This window comes from Pholcus phalangioides, unplaced genomic scaffold (genome assembly GCF_987345545.1).
Source record: "Pholcus phalangioides strain wild (caught in Gottingen) unplaced genomic scaffold, Ppha-v1.0 ptg000002l_1, whole genome shotgun sequence".
In the NCBI taxonomy this organism is placed as follows: Eukaryota; Metazoa; Arthropoda; class Arachnida; order Araneae; family Pholcidae; genus Pholcus; species Pholcus phalangioides.
In genome coordinates, this window is record NW_028301595.1 from 7,894,865 (window position 1) to 7,911,704 (window position 16,840).

A 16,840-nucleotide genomic window follows, 5' to 3' on the forward strand; every position below is an offset into this window, starting at 1 on the left:
ACAAAATTTGATAGGTTGCAACTGGTGTTGCAGGACTTGAATCAGTGTTTTCCAAATGTCACAAATAGAAAAAAAAAAATTCATTTGGCTATAAACTGTTAATAAAGAATATTTAAAATTGTGAAAAAGATTAAATATGAAAGTATACTGGTCCTAAAAATACAGTAAAAGTCTGTTATAACAGCAGTTAACAATCACATGGGAAATTGTCTTTATAACAGACCTCTTAATAAACAAATTTTAATTTTTATCTTCTAGAAACATAAATGGGAGAAAAAAACAAGCTAGATAATACAAGATATACAGGAAACTGGATGTTGTGAAGATATTTATTATTTGAGATGTTAATTTTTTTTTTCTTTTTAAGGAAGGAAAAACTCATCTTTGCCTCTACTGGGAGTCGAAACCGGGTCCCTCGATTGCCGGGCGAGTGCTTTGACCACTAAGCTATAGAGGAGATAGAGCACTCGTCCGGCAATCGAGGGACCCAGGTTTGACTCCCGGTAGAGGCAGAGATGAGTTTTTCTTTCCTTATAAAAAATGTAACATCTCAAATAATAAATATCTTCACAACATCCAGTTTCCTGTATATCTTGTATTAACAAGTGGAGAGCGACATCATGTCATAAACTAGATAAATTTACATTTCTTTTTGCGTATATATATATACAGTGGAACTTTTGTTAACGAGTTTAATTCGTTCCACTGACGTGTTCGTTATACGAATAGCTTGTTATTCGAATCAAACTTCCCCATAGGAAATAATAGAAACTCAGATAATTTGTTCCAAAATTCCCATAATAATGGCTAATAAAAACGTATTCAAGCAATAACTAAACCAATAATATATATAACCAATAATACATATAATACAATAAAATACACATAATATAAATAATGCCATAAATAAACATCAAATTGCTAATGTTTACAAATCAACTTACTCTAAACGATGAAAGAGAGAGAAAGACTATCGTTTAGGATGATTTAAGACTCTATTGTTTGCAAACTTATTCTGTTTTTGTATGACTTTCAAAAGAACCTTATCAAATCACACTTGCTTTTGCCTAATTTTTTTGAATTTCTGGAAAATGGAAAATTGCAGTGTTTGTTAGACATTCATTGCTCGCACACTGTTACAGCTTTATTTGGGTGGTTCTTTCCTACAGAGTTTTGCACAGAGATTCCCACATTCTACACATCTTTCTAATTTCATTTTATGTGAGACACTTCTCTCTTCCTCAGATGAGAAACCGTCCATAAACTCATGCCGGGGAGTGCGAAAAAGATCCATTACTCTTCATCTACCATCAACTCTATGACATTTTTCACTATTAGTTCTTGAATACTATCCTTATGCACCTCCAGTCCATGGTCTTCCCCAAGCACACAATCTCTTTGACAAGTAGTGGCTTCTTTTCATGAGCTAGACCCTCAAAGTCACAAATACAAAGCCACAAAAGGCAAAATGTCCTACGAGGCAGCTGAGGAAAAGAATGTCCATAAAGATGTCCACGTTCAATAATGTAGTCAGCCCACAGTTTTCTCCTAAAATTTAAAAAATTACTTCAAGCGCACATACGCATGTCTACAATGCTACATCTAGTTTTGTATCGTAAAATTATTCACACTTGTACATGTGTTAATTTTTAGAAAGAGGCACGCTTACCAGAGACTTTGGGGAGAATATCATCCACAATTCATTGAGATGTGTGTGGTCGAAAGCAAAAAACCGTCATCTCAGTTCTGATAACGTGAAAATAAATAAAGCGCTAAATTTTTGCTCGTAACGGGAATCATTGCTCATAAACCGAGGCAAAATTTGTTAAAAATTTTTGCTCGTTATGTGAATTGCTTGTTAACCAAACCGCTCATTAACTGACGTTCCACTGTATAATGTTGATTATACAACAAAATTTTGCACTTTGTGGAATGCAGCAGTTTCTGCAACTGGAGTATTCGTTGCCCTATGAAAAATGTTTAATAATATATAAGGCAGAGAAAATGATAATGACCTGTTTGATCTGCATCCAGTTTTGGAAGGTTCCAAAAAAGGAAAGAGGAAGGAAGGATTTTTTCGAGGGAAATAACAACGATATCAAAACCAACCGCGGTCCTACATCACCTGCCCACCCAACACACCTACAGTAAAATTTTGTGTTTTTCCACCTCCTATATAGATAACAAGAAAAGATATATGCCATGTGTTCCTCTTATCTATTGGGAGATACTGACATGCTCCATTTATAAACACCTATATGATGAAGAGATTAAAAAAATACCACTCTTACCAATCCATTTTATGTATAATTCTTAAAGAAAGGGAAGGGAAAATGTTTTTCAAGAATTTCTGTTGTCGTTATAGTGATTGTGTTCTGATTTTCACTCATAAATAACTCACTATAATTAGATATTTTTTGTATCATTAACATCAGCTCTTTGACAATCACTTGCAAATTACTCATACTAGCGAGATTCTCATTATAATGGACTTTTACTGTATATGTTATTGACAATAAGAATGTATTTTTATTTTAAGATAGAAAGTTATGATTTTAAAATTTGAAAAATGGGCTGGGGGCAACCAGGAGGAGGACATTTCTTTAAGAAATCTGTTGTAAATCTGTTCAAGCAAATTTTAAAAATCTATTGATGAAAAAATCAAAAACAGTGACAAAAAAAAAACTTCTGCGTCAAATATGTGTATTGTAAACTACTAATTTACCATTACTCCATTTACCTAGGATTATTGAGAGGCTATTTTACCCTGTTAATGTAGCAGTAAATAATAGTGAGTAGTGGACAAATTTAATTTATACTGCACTTCTTCCCCCCCCCCCCCCCCCCGCCATTTCAGTGGTATAATATTTTGTGCATTATCAAGTTGTGTTTTTGTAATTTTGCTACAATTCACTCATTTTCACATGCTCAGTTTGCAGTGTTTCTACTGCGAGAAGACTTTCAAAGATTGGATGGTTCTGAAAGAGCATATGCGCAAGAAGCTGCACAAACGGATCAACCCAAAGAACAAAACTTATGATAAATTTTACTTGATAAATTATTTGGTCAGTTTCTTTCATTTTTACATTTATATTGTTCATCTGTATGTTCTTATAACATTGTATACAAGGTTAGGAGGTCTAACTACAGTAGATCTAAGTACAGTAATACCCGAACTTATGTCAGTAATTCATTTCGAGACAGACAGCATAAGTCAGAAAAGAAGATTCAAGGTTAACTTTTCCAATTATTATACCCCACCTTCCTCAGGAGGAGAAAGCATGAATGTGTGAATGGAGGAGGAAGAAGGTAAAATCTGTGTGTGCAAATTTTATCAATTCTTTCTTATATTATTGCCCTTTTTTATGCCTCCTCTCTCAGGGAAATATTCCTCTCTAAGAAAATTACATCAATAGCCCTCAAGCTTGGTTCAAAATGTGTGTGAGTGTGGGAAAAATCATTTTTATATATAATGCCGCTGTGGTGGTCGAGTGGTTATAGTGCCGGACTCGTGATGCGAGGATCCGGGTTCGAACCCCACAGTGGTGGTCGGCTGAAGTTGGTTTTCTGTGGTTCCCAACTTCAAGGCGCAAATGCGAGCCGATCTCCCCGTTAAAAAGTCTCGCCACAGAGAGCAACAGTCCTACAACGGTAAATCATTCAACCATAACACTTCACTCATAGTTTGTAAAACTGGGGGCAGATGACAGCACTACACATAACAAGCATTACACAGAAACAAACTTTACGTCAGGTAGCACTACACGTACACGCACATTCCCGCATGTACCGATTCGTTGGGGGGTTCCGCGGGGGGGGGGGGTGCATGTGTGGGTAGCAGTAGTAGGTAGGGGCTCGGGGATCCATGATGTTCTTAACTCAGCCACCTCGTTGGGCAATTTGCCTGTTGTGGCGTTGTATTTGTATTTGTATTTAATATGAGACAGCGTTAAGTCTGGGTATTGCTGTACACTGTACTGGGCATCCATAATTAAAAGACCTTATTTTAAAGTAGCCTACAGGCAAAACCAGTCATCAGAAAATTATGAAATTTTGTAGAGGACTTCATGAAGTGATTAGAATTTGTTTCAGAGGGGAAAAAATTATTTGCACATGTCGGCACCAGAGGGAATTTTATTAAGAGATGACACATTGGCAAACATTTGCAATTTTAACATTTGTTAAACACTTTTACAATTGTTGCTGCAACAAAACATGTTCCACATGATGGCCATCATTTTCAGATACCATGTGAAATCGCAAGATGGCATTTTCCACAACTGACTGAAGTGTGTGCAGGGAAATGTTCAGCTTGTGGCATGAAATGCTGCCTTTAAGGTCTGGTAAAGTTCTTGGATTGTCATACCAGACGTTTCAAATGCCCCGAAAGCCAAAAATTGCATGGATTAAGGTCTGGGATGCCATAGATTAGGGAAGTGCCGGCTGATGTCACGTTCTTCTGTAAAATGTGTTTTAAGAATATTCTTAACACACACTGCAATGTGTGAAGGAGCTCCATTGCATAAAGATTGTGTTTGCAAGGCAGTGATGTGCTTACAGAGCCAGAACAATTTTGTTCTGTAACAGCAATGCATATTGCTTCCTGGTGATCAAACATATCACTGGACCTGTAGATCGTAACTCCTCATAGAAGTAGGAACCGAGAATAAATGATGCAGATAACGATAATCCACACCATATCGTCACTTTTGGTGAATACAACAGAACTTCTAAGATAGCGTGCAGATTTTCTGGTTCCCAAATTCGGCAGTTGTGAGTATTGACTGCACCATCCAAGTGAAAATGTGCTTCGTCTGTCCAGAGGATATTCCAAGGCCATTCTGAATCGACCTCAACGCGGGCTGGAAACTTCAGTGGGAACCAGAGTCGAGCATCATAATCATGTGGAAGCAACTGCTGCACAAGTGAAAGTTTGTATAGATAATATCAGAGGATATTTTTTCAGCATGATCTTATGGATAGTTGAACATGATCTATCCAACAAACCTAAATGTTTCTAGGTTTTGTAACAGCTGCTGCATGACATCACATAAATTTACATGTTTACTACAGGTATTCAAAGTGAAATGCCCTCTGTACAACTAATGTACAACTAATTTTTTTCCCTCCTGAAACAAATTCCCATCACTTCATGAAGTCCTCCACAAAATTTCACACTTTTATAATAACTGGTTTTGCCTGTAGGCTACTTGAAAATAAGGTCTTTTAATTATGGACGCCCTGTATTTATAAACTGTGATATGTCCATGTGTCAAAATCATAGGTTTTATCTTTTAAATAGGAAGTGGGTAAGAACTGGATTGATGTTCAGAATGAGGACAACAGCTATGACCTTTGCGATGAAGATGATGAATTGAATGAGTAATGATCAAAACTTTTTATTCCATAGTGCTGAACAGAGAATAGTTTATGATGGTGATTAATTCTTAAACTGCTCTCATCGCTTATAGATTATGAGGTTAGTAGGCTGCTAAATAGCTCATTGATGATTTGCAATTTAGGAGGAAAATGGATTTTTTCCCACACATAATGATGAGGTATATCTCTAACTATTTGTGCATTTTAAGCGCTAATAGATATACATGGCAGTTTGCTTCCCATTGCCATTTCACTGGTCGTACCGCCTGTCTAGGATTTCATCTTTATGTTTGTGTACTCTATATTTCATAATGTTATACCCTCTCTATACAAACAAGGGGATGTTTATTCTTATCATGTGGCTGTGGGAAACATTTCATTAATAGTTGCTAGTTTTAAGAAGAATGTTGACACAAACTTGTGCCACCTGGCAATCGTGTGGTTAGGGAGTTAGCCTCTGACTTTGTAGGTCTAGGTTTGAATTCCAGTTCGAGCATGAATGTTTACTAACACTAACAAATTCCCTGGACAGATAGTATATATCACTTAGAAAATATGTGAGGATTTAAAAAAAAGCTGTTTGAGGAAAATTGGCAACAAATTGTAAAAAAATGTTAAAATTTCATTTGCATTCAGTAATGCTGTCAAAATATCTTTCAAATTGTGCTCAAATTTTTGAAGTATGAACTGTTAACCTGACAACAGCAAATCCCCACTTCCCCCGACCCTCACATCCCTATTGCAACATTTTGCTGCCCAACTTATCAATATTCAATATGTTTTATGTTCATGTTTGCTTACTTTTTAAGTTGTGGTTTTAGTGTTTGTATTTGTTCGCTTTTTTAGAACTGAGAGCAGACAAGAAAATTCTGTTTGCATTCAGATATGGTTGGTTTGAATTATATACGAGCTAATTTTTTTAAATATTATTCTCAGATAAATGTTGTTTTTGCATGCAGATTTGCAAAATTATTTCATAAATGATTCATGTTTGAAAAAAAAAAAAAAAACTTTCAAGTTGCAGCATTTTTAACGATATTCGATCCATTTTAAATTGTAACACAGCTTAAAAACCTTCTATGGATGAAAAAAAGTTCCCTTGCTTTTATTGGTTAATTTTGTCTGGCTTTTGAATTGCATACCTGTCAAGTCTCTCAGATTTCCTGGGAGGCTCCAATTTCTACTCCATCTTCCAGACTCTTGAAAAATTTGTTTATCGCCCGAATTTTAATCATGATTGTAAAAAATCCATACATCCTTACTTTTGGGGGAAAAGTTATTTCCAAAGTATTAACTCAAAAAAAAACATTTGCTTTACTTTTTATCCCTGAAATGATGTCGCATCCATAATGTAATTGTCGCCATCCCGTCAAATCATAGAAGAATATTTCATTTTCAGGGGAAAATAAATTTGCCAAAAAGCCAGCATCAATTCTGCGACATCTGAAATTGGTGAGATGACTTGTATCTACTTTAACTGTATACCCTGTTTCGGGCCTGATGGCATGATTTGGTTTGAGATTAGTAATGACAGGTTATTCAATTTACTAGTTGGCGATGATTGGTGATTTGCTGCTAATCTGATGGTTTGCAAGATGTCACATTTTTGCAAAGGGAAAACCTATACAAAGGTTTTTAACAGCTGGCTGATGCAAAGATATATTTAGGAAAGAGAGAAAATTCAACTGTCCTTGTGGGGAATCGAATTCACGTCTTTTCACTTTCAGGCTGAATGCCCTATACCACTAGACTACAAAGGCAACAAATATTTCAATCTTTCCTTGGATCTCGTGTGCACTGAACAGGACCGTAAATGGATGGTCGGACCTAACTCAGGCCAAAATCCAAGGAAATATTGAGATATCCATTGTCTTTGTAGTCTAGGTGGGGGGGGGGGGGGTAAGACGAGGAGGGCCACTAGAAGAAAATGTGAATCAAAGTAGGCCATAAGCTAAAAAAGGTTGAGAACCACTGGTTTAGGGCATTCACCTAGAAAATAAAAGGACGTGGGTTCGATTCCCTGCAAGGACAGTTGAATTCTCTGTTTTCTAAATATATCTTCGCATTAGCCAGCTGTTAAAGCCTTTGTATGGATAGCGGGAAGTGACATGATCCTCAGATAAGGAAAAACCTCTCTAAGAAACATCCCTACAATTATACTTTTATTAATGAAAAATCCCTATATTCTTTTTCAAAAAATCTTGTTCGCATTTATTTTTGGACAGAATTTGGATCTGCATTAAAAACTTCCAAATTTTCATTCTCCAAAGTTCCATTAGTACCATGGAATTGGTACTAATTTGAAAACAATTTTTCATGAATAAATGTGCACATATTCATTAACTTTGATTACTAATGCTAATAATTCTGCAGCTGATAATTTATTTAAAATTCACACTTAGTTGAACCAATGAACATTATTGAACCTACCATTAAATATTCTTCCTTTTTTATATACAGTGAGGAAATGGAGTGTCAAGATGATGAAAAACCAGAGTTTTTGTGTTTGTTTTGTGAATTTAGTGGACAGAGTTTATCTGACTTCTTTTGTCACATGAAGGTATGTAGCTTCTGTTGATTGGAATATGGTGAGTCCCACTTAAGAACTCTCTGCTCAAGAAGTTTCCTGTTTAGCAAGCTGTCCCATGTAACCCCTTCTCTTACAAGCTATTGGCAAGAAATTTGGATGATCTCTATCTAGCAAACTGGTGATAAATATTGTAACCTTGACCTAACCTAATCGCACGTTAGAAAAAGAAGGAGAAGGAAAAATAGAAGAAAAGCAAGGGAAAAAACAAAAGATAGGAAAAAAGTATAATAAATAAGAAGAGAATATGTATGAAGAGTAGATTTCTCTTTTTACCCTCACTCTGCCTGTTGTCTTTCTCTCTTATATGTATATAGTAGAAGGATAAATCACATGTGGAAAAAAATCACGAATAAGAGTATAGAAATAAATGGAGGTAAAAAAGAGCAACTGTTTTCATAGGGTTACAGCAAAGCTTCACGATGATTAGGAGAGAGGGAAAGAAAACAGAGACCTTGTGTGAATTTATTCCACTGGCGTTTGGGTGCAATGTTACTCTTTGATCGTAAAGTGGTTAATATGCTCTTTTATTATATGGTCTCTATGACAGCATATTAAGCAGGATGTATGTATGTGTTGGGTGTGGCAGTTACAAAGGGCTAGCTCGAAAAATCCATCTGGAGGAAAAAATGCTTATTAATTCATAACTTTCGTCTTTAGCAAGTAGCTTTCCAATTTTCACCGCTCATTTGAGATGGAAATTATGGTTAAATTAGCCAACAAAATTTTACTTGCTTAGACTCTAAAGGCAGTAAACTTCTTTGGCAAAAAACATTTTTTCAACTGAATCTTGAATTCACCCTTCCTATCTGCAATGCCTCGTATCATTACATACTATGTTTTGTTCACATTTTTTTTTTAAAGATTTATTCATTTTATCACATCCTATTTTTTTATTTATCAATTTTTCACATTATTCCACGTGAATGAAAATTGAAAGAATAACAACAATTAGAAATTTTGAGTTGTAATTCATTGATATTTTTGCTTCAACTGTTCTCTTTCCTATGTTTTACTGAATGGAAAGTAAAAGAAATTATACAAAAAAATCGTGACTGAAATATTGTTTAAAGAAAGAGCAGACTAACAAAAGTATGGTCAATGTTCTTTATAAAAACCCTTATCGTCGTTTAGAAAATTGGTGTTGTATCGAAAGTTTAAAAAAAAATTAGCTTCTTTAGACAATACGGAATTGTCTAAAGAAGACAATAGAAGATATATATAGACAATACAACACAGAATAAAAAAATTATACTATTAATTTTGTTTTAATGTAAGCAGTTGCAATGAAAATGTATCAGCATGAAATTGCAATTATTATAGCCTGTTGTGTTGCATTGATTTCAGTCAGCCATATTGAATTAATGTAAACATGAAAATATAACTGTACCTGTCTGTATATTCTATGAAGATAATCTCCTTATCTGAAGAAAAGTGATTCATTATGAATGCTTATTGAATGACATGTCTTCATGTTGTGGTCAGAACATTTCATACCCTTTCTTCTCAATCAAGGAGAAACCTCCGAACCTCAAAAAATGAAGGCATCAGTTACGCAACAGTCCCACACAGGTGATTTATCTATCAGGCATCCCATTGTGCTTCTTTGCTTTTGTAATCAGGCTTTACCAACTTCTCTAATATTCAAAGATTTAGGTTAAGCATACACACATCTTTTGTTCATTTCTTTGCAAAAACAAAAAGGCAGAGCAAAACAAAGCTGTCTAACATTCTGGACCCATGGACAAAGTAATTTTTTGGAGGCTCCTTCTTGATGAGATACGTTTACTTTTTTGAACATTTTAACCATGTTTTGTTTCCCCGTGGGCCCTCTCTGCACTTGATGCCCTAGGTCATGTCCAAATGAGCCCATACACTAAGACGGCACTGGTCATGCAGAGCTGATTTTGAACATTGTATTAGAATTGGATTGAATGATCTTTGTGAGTTTGTTATATTGAATGAAAAAATAACACAGCATGAATAGGAAATCATTTTGGACTTATCCTATTGGTCATTATTGCGAGTGTCGACTGTATAAGAGAAATTCATAAACTAAGTAAACTACTACTCACCTTATTTAAATTACTTGAAATAATAGTATTAGGGATTTCAGGGTTTGAATAAATTTTTGAGACTTGCATGTGTTGCTCCGATTTGCTAAATATGACATGGTTTGAAAGTCTTCCAAGGGAATATATGAGCTGTCTAATTAAAAAAATCCTTCATTTTTATTTCATTCTATTTTGCTTGTGTTGCCTGCTCTAGAAAATATAATCCATAATTTTTAAAAAAATGTATGGCATATGTAGCATATGATTTTTGATTTACTACCATTTTTTTTCCATGCAGTTTTCCCATGGATTTGATTATGAAAGATTCAAAAAGCAGTACAATCTTGATTTCTATAAGCAAGTCAAATTGATAAATTACATCAGGAGACAGGTATTTTGGAATTATATTCTTGAAATTCACCTTTTCGATGATCATCAGTTTGGTAATCATCATTTCGTTTAACTTGATATTCAACATTTCTATATCTATTTTAATGTTATGCATTATTAAATATCTTCTTTTTATATTCATGGAAATGATGTAGAGGTTTTTTTCATGTTAAGGTTACCAAATATTCTCAAATTTAGCATGGATAGTTCATTTCCCTACCATTATAAAAGAAGTGTACCGAAAATCCTGAAAAGAAAAAATTTGGTTGAAATGATTCAACATTTGTGAGTTATTGTTTCTCCAATTATGTGTGTAATTTACAGTAATTTACAGCTCTTATTTATTTATATGATGAACTCGCACAAGGAGCTCACATCAGCTCAGTTATAGTCAATTGGAATACTTAGTGGCGTGCACTTAGTTAAAAGAAAGTTGCTAACTTGTAGTGTCCAAATCAGTGGTTCCCAACTTTTTTTAGGCAATGCTCCATCAAAACATCTCTGAAATCCTGATATCTTACCCCAGACCATAACTGGAATTTTTGCCTGGAGAGGGTGGGTACCCCAACCCTCAGTGTCACTTTGTGAATCTATAATAAATATTTTTTTTTTGTTACACAAAAACCTTTTTTTTTGCCTTGCACTCTCAAATTTTGCCACCCGGAAGCTTTGCACTACCCACCCTTGTTCCGTCCTTTACTCTGTTACTTGATATTATTATTCTGAAAGTAAATTCCTATTCACGTTGAGAAAGCCAAAAAAGAGTAATTCACTTGGTCAAAAGCAGCTATTCTTAACCAGGGGCTCTTTTAGAGACTTCATGGATTCCGTCCAACAATTAACTGATTGTTTTTACATAGCTATGTGCAGAATATTTTTTTTGTAAAGGAATCTGTGGCCAGGGACGCTCTTAGGCCATGTACCTGTGGGGCTATCAGGGATGCCAAATCTGAGTTAAATGGGCAGAAAAAAGTGTGTTGAAGGCACCTAAAATTTATTCCATGCAGGTAGAGACTTTTTTTTTAGCTGCTCTTGGCCTTCATTTTATTAGCACAGGGAATCCATGGACTTCATCTTACTCAAAAAAATTGTCAGTGAAGCGCAAAACATTACAAGTTCCTGATGAAACCCCTTCTAAAGAAAACACTGAAAAAGAATTCATCAAGAAATTGTTTGAAAAGTATAAATTTGAACTGTAAAAAATTATGATGGGAGTTTGGAAAATTTCCCTCGCTTCAGTAGATAAACTCATTCCCAAATTGCCCCCCCCCCCCCACATTAAAAATCAAATTGGTCCCCTTGTGGGCCATTTGCCCAATGTTGGGAATCACAGTGTAAATACTCTTAAAATAAAAACAGTCACAAAGTTCTGAATAATACTGTAGAGCCCTCCCTTCCCCCTCCCCTCGTTGATTCTGGATTAGAGTATTTTTTCGATTATATGGACCAAGTTTTGTTTATTTCCCAAGTTTTTTTATCTGAAGCAGTAATATACCTCTTAGAGCACTTTGATTCGCATTTCCTTTTGAAAGAAAATTAATAAAGAATATCAAGCTATATAATAGTAACAGATTATTCAGTTTGGAACCATCTTTATAGAAATGATGATGAAAAAAATGATTTTCTAATTCAAATTTATATTCACTAGTTATAAATGGCAAAAAACAATCCCTTTACTTATTTTTTAAACGTTTTTGGTAGGCATTGCTGAGATCTAAAAAAAAACCCTTAATTATTATTTTTTTTGTTTTTTTGTTTCAAGAAGTGGTAGATTTGTGGATGTCTCATTATTCTTCACACAGTATACGCGTTTTAGCTTTTTCAAAAGTTCAACTTTCTCACGTAGGATTTAACCCAAAGTGTTATGTTTCTGCCTATAACAAGTATCTTCCACACCACTTGACGTTTTCAGCATGTTTGGAAATTCATATCAATGAAAGAGGTATGTTTCAGAGGGGAAAAAAAGGGAAGTAGTTTGGAAACCTGAAAAAGAAAAAAAGGTGAATTTTCCAAATGTAGGAAGACGCTTAACCCTTTAAGTGGTTTTTTTAAATTTTCCTGATCTGCATTATAACTGCCACATTAGAAATAAATGCGTGCTAAGAACCCAAGATATTTCGATGTGAATGAAATATAGCAAATCAAGTTTGACGAGATACCTCAGGTTTGCAGCTGTATTAAAATGACACTAAAAAAGAGGACATGTTCTCTTAAAGTGAGATGTCTGGTAACCTTACTGGTGAGCTATTCTCGATGCACAAATGTTCAAGTCGTGATTTATCTTGCCCTTTATCAAGATTAAAAACCATGGAAAAACTGGGGCATTTTATGCCTTCTAAAAAATTCTACCTTAAAAAATTCCATTTTTTTAGATGGAAAAAGGGTTTTTTTTTGTAATTTATTGAAGATTTCCAAATTCTTTGTCCCAAATCAAGGTACAAATTTAATTTTTAAAGTCTAAATCCTTTCAATCTGTTTAATTGTTCCGTTAAAATTTGGTTCATTCAGTAGAAAGCTAGTGGATAGACATGTTTTTCTTTTCATACGGGGGGGGGGTCACATAAAATCTCTAAAGTTTATGTCTCAATTACTAGAAAATCTCAATCTCGTTTTTTTTTTCAAATGACACACTTTTTTTATTATTTCAATCTGTCTGCTGCCTCAATATTTTGTTAGAAATATATGACATCCATATTTGTTGTGGGCATCTTTTTTTCAGCCACCTCGTTGAGCATTTTGCATGTTGTGGCCTTGTGATTTTTTTTTTTTTGTATTCTGTTTAGTTTATTGTTAGTTTACCAGCAGAGTAGAGCTATTTATTGCAGTCATTATTCATGGTAACATTGAAAAAAGTAGTGTTCCCGGTAGATTTTGGATATATGTGAATGTTGTATTTGAGTATATATTTGTGCTGTATATTTTTTGCATTTGTTCATGGCAATTTAAAAAAAAGTAATTTTTTTTGCCTTCTTCTAAAACCATAAGACGTGCCATAAAATTTGCATGATTTGCGAACAGAAGTTTGAAGAGAGTAAAGACCTGCTTAGGCATATGAACCTATCATTCCATCTGCAAATGTTCCCTGATGAATCCAAATGGAACCAACCCATGTAAGTAGTTCTGTTCTAATTCATGTACTCTTTTGTAAATCGATTGTTGAAATTCAATTTGTGATTTTGTATAAATTTTGTTTTCAGAATTATAGTTAAAAAAATTCTGAAACATGTGAATCATATCTAATTTGGAAAAGAATTTCGGAGGGAAAAGGGCCATTGTTGGTGCAAGTTAATTTTTTTTCAACCTTCTATCAATGCTAGTAGTGGTCATCATAACAAGGTGCCTAGGTCTAAATAAAAAGTCTCAGACAGGTAGCTGGCAACAAATATTCTCTAAAAATTTACATGCCCAACTTAACATACACATTTCTGAGTCAGTATTTTATATGCTAGTGATTGGAAAAAAATACATGCCTGGGCATGTTGGGCAATAGATTTGTCCAGCCTTGCAACCTAGACCTCTCAAAGTTGCTGACCATTAGTGTTGGGAGAATATTAAATGAATGTGGACCTACAATGACCTGTTGCGAGAGACCCAATTGAGGATGGCTGCAAAAGCTTATCACCTATTTGTATATTTGATTAATTTTTATTCAAATCTTTCAGTAATTTTGAGGTTTTGATCTTAAAAGAAAATATAAAATAATAACTCTAGTCGATGGGATTACTTAGCAAATTTGCTGATGACGTGAAGCTAATGGGGGTAGTTGGGAATCAAAGCTATTTAACACTTATTTCCCCTCAAAGTGTTGATCAAACACTTTTTTCCTGGGTGTTGCTGAGAATGAGGGTAGTGCCGGGTTGTGTTCGTAAATCAATTTTCAAGCTCACATTGGAATAAATTTATGATTTTTTTCATTTAATCCGTATTTGGAATGATTATTTTTACCAAAAATTTTCACTGGGAGAAAAAAATTATTTTATATTTTTTTCCGTTTTAAACATATCGTGTTAGTACTAGTGTGTTTGTATATGATTGAACACTTTTTGCCACATTTAATATTCAAGTTCACAGAAAATTTTCTATCTCTTTTTTGTAATTATGCAAGTTTGCAACATTTTTTTCCAGCATATTTTGAACTTATACAAATTTGCGTGTTTTCTCCTTCATTTTTGTAATTTTGCAAGTTTGTAACATGTTTCCTTCCCCCATTCTTGTACTGTGTATTTTTACTAGTAATAATGAAATAACAAAGTTGATTGGATCAAGAAGTTTTCTATAATGAACTCATGCCTTTGATCACCTCCAAAATTTCTTAAATGTATAAAATTGGGGGGGGGGGGGGTTATATTGGAGACCAAAATTGAGTATAACTCTAAGTTCAAGTCAAATACTCTGAGATCTTTCCACTGTCTTGTTTAGGTTTTACTTCCCAACATATGAAGATGACAGTCTACTCTGTGCTTTAGAAGATGAGTCTGAAGACATCGGTCAGTCCACTGAAGCTACAGTCGTTCCTGAAGATGTAAATGTTAGCATAACATCACTCTTGAGTGACGAGCAAACCAGGCAAATCCTTCTACAGCAGGGATAAACTAAAAGTACTTTGCCAAACTAACAAACTTGTTGCCAAAATATACTATACACCTGAAAACAGCAGAGATTATCCACATTTATATGCATTACTGTGTGTTTTTCCCTTTATCTGCAATATATTTTAGAATCACTGATTTTATTGTACAGAAAAGGAAGAAAAACATAATATTGTATCTTTTTTGTTAAAGAATTTTGTTGTACATATAATATTCCATTATTTCAATTAAGGGTATCGCTTAAATAGTGTGTACCATATGGAGATAGATGTTGTTGATATTCTCTTGTACAGTCAAGTCAACACTCGTTATAACAATCCCCCTTCATTCCACGAAAAACAGACTTATATTGAGAGGTCACTATATGTAACTTTTCCAAAAAATCATAAAATTTAGTTTCTCCACTTCTTCCATCTGTTGAAATTTCACTTCCTGTAGTAGACTATGTGAAGAAGGAACCCCCAACTCTTCTTTCTTTATTTAATCATGGTTCCTAATTATAATGAGCCAAGTACTTTTTGGAATATTCAATGATTCAGCTATTTTGGCTTTCAAAATCAATTTCTTGTAAAAACTTTTGATTTGAGATCTAAAGATACAGCACTCCATTTATTTAAGACAACCATGTCAGATGAATAATTTTCAGAATGAAGACATAAGCTCACTTGCCTGTATATTCTCCCATTGAGAAATTAAGTAAAATTGCAAAAAAAAAATCAACCAAGCGGGAAAGGAAAGTGTGTGTACCATCATGTGAGAAAAAAAAACAGAATTTAGTATAAGCAAAGGAGGGGGAAGAAAGGCCCCCTTGTCTCATGTGAGTGCAATGCACTATGGTTCGCCCTTTTTCCAGTGTGGGCACTACTTAACCACGGGGTTTTCTGTAAAAGTGAAAACGCTTTACCTTTTTTTCTCCAGGCATCAAAGCATGGGCGGAGATACGTTGGGCCATGGGGGGGGGGGGACAGCGTCAAAGGTGGAGTCGACTGATATAATGTATATGTGTATATATGAACTGACATCATCATCATCATGCCCCTCCCAGCAATAATGACCCTGCCCCCCAGACTTCCAAGTCTACCTCTGCCTATGCATCAAAGGTGAAAGTCAAACACACTCAATGACAGATTTTGTCCATGTCTTTGCAAAAAATTAAAAAAATAACGGCGGTGGGGGCTGAGCTTAGTTTTGTCATTGTAAATGGGGTGAATGATATTTAGTGGTCGTTATATTGAATAAAAACTAGCATTTCAGAATTTGGAAAAAATGTAGGACCTGTTGTTAATGGTTGTTATAACGAGCATCTACTACATACTCTTTTATAAATTTCAGCTCATTATATCAGATATTTCCCTGACCAAAGATAAGGATGAATATTAGACAAATTTCTAAGAATGTTTGATATCCATAGGAGTGTTCAAGTATTTGTGGTGCTGTCATATGAAATTGATGTAGACTCTCCTAGAAACTAACTTTTAGTCCATTCCTTAAATATTTTTTTAAATCAAAGTTTAACCAAAAAATGACTCATTCATTCATTATCATGAATCCCAGTGTCAACTGTTTTGTATGTTTAGGCTTTCTATTCCTTTTTAGTTTTAAAACGAATATGTATGTGCTATATGTGTGTGTGGGGAGTACAAAAATTCTCTTTTCAACTTTAATATCTCCGCTACAGCACTCACATTGATGACAGAATTTGAAGACTGAAATTAAAAATGGCTGTAAGTGCCATTTTTTCAAAAATTGGTTTTTTTTTATGCAAAAAAGAATGTAAGCACCAATACAATGAAATAAGGCTGAAATGCCGCCTGGCAGTCGAGTGGTTAGGGAACTATCCT

At 34.5% G+C, this 16,840-nt stretch overlaps 1 protein-coding gene across 1 annotated transcript in view; it reads left to right on the forward strand.

The window, feature by feature from the left end:
• Positions 1-16,266, forward strand: part of LOC149089317 (zinc finger protein 277) — a 32,031-nt gene extending 15,765 nt beyond the window's left edge. Inside the window, exons 7-12 of the mRNA XM_089237834.1 lie at positions 2,933-3,065; positions 5,303-5,382; positions 7,840-7,939; positions 10,319-10,411; positions 13,396-13,520; positions 14,830-16,266. Coding sequence (XP_089093960.1) covers positions 2,933-3,065; positions 5,303-5,382; positions 7,840-7,939; positions 10,319-10,411; positions 13,396-13,520; positions 14,830-15,001 — 703 coding nt within the window. The 3' untranslated portion in view covers positions 15,002-16,266. The remainder of the gene's footprint in view (positions 1-2,932; positions 3,066-5,302; positions 5,383-7,839; positions 7,940-10,318; positions 10,412-13,395; positions 13,521-14,829) is intronic.
• The last annotated feature ends 574 nt before the right edge of the window (positions 16,267-16,840 follow it).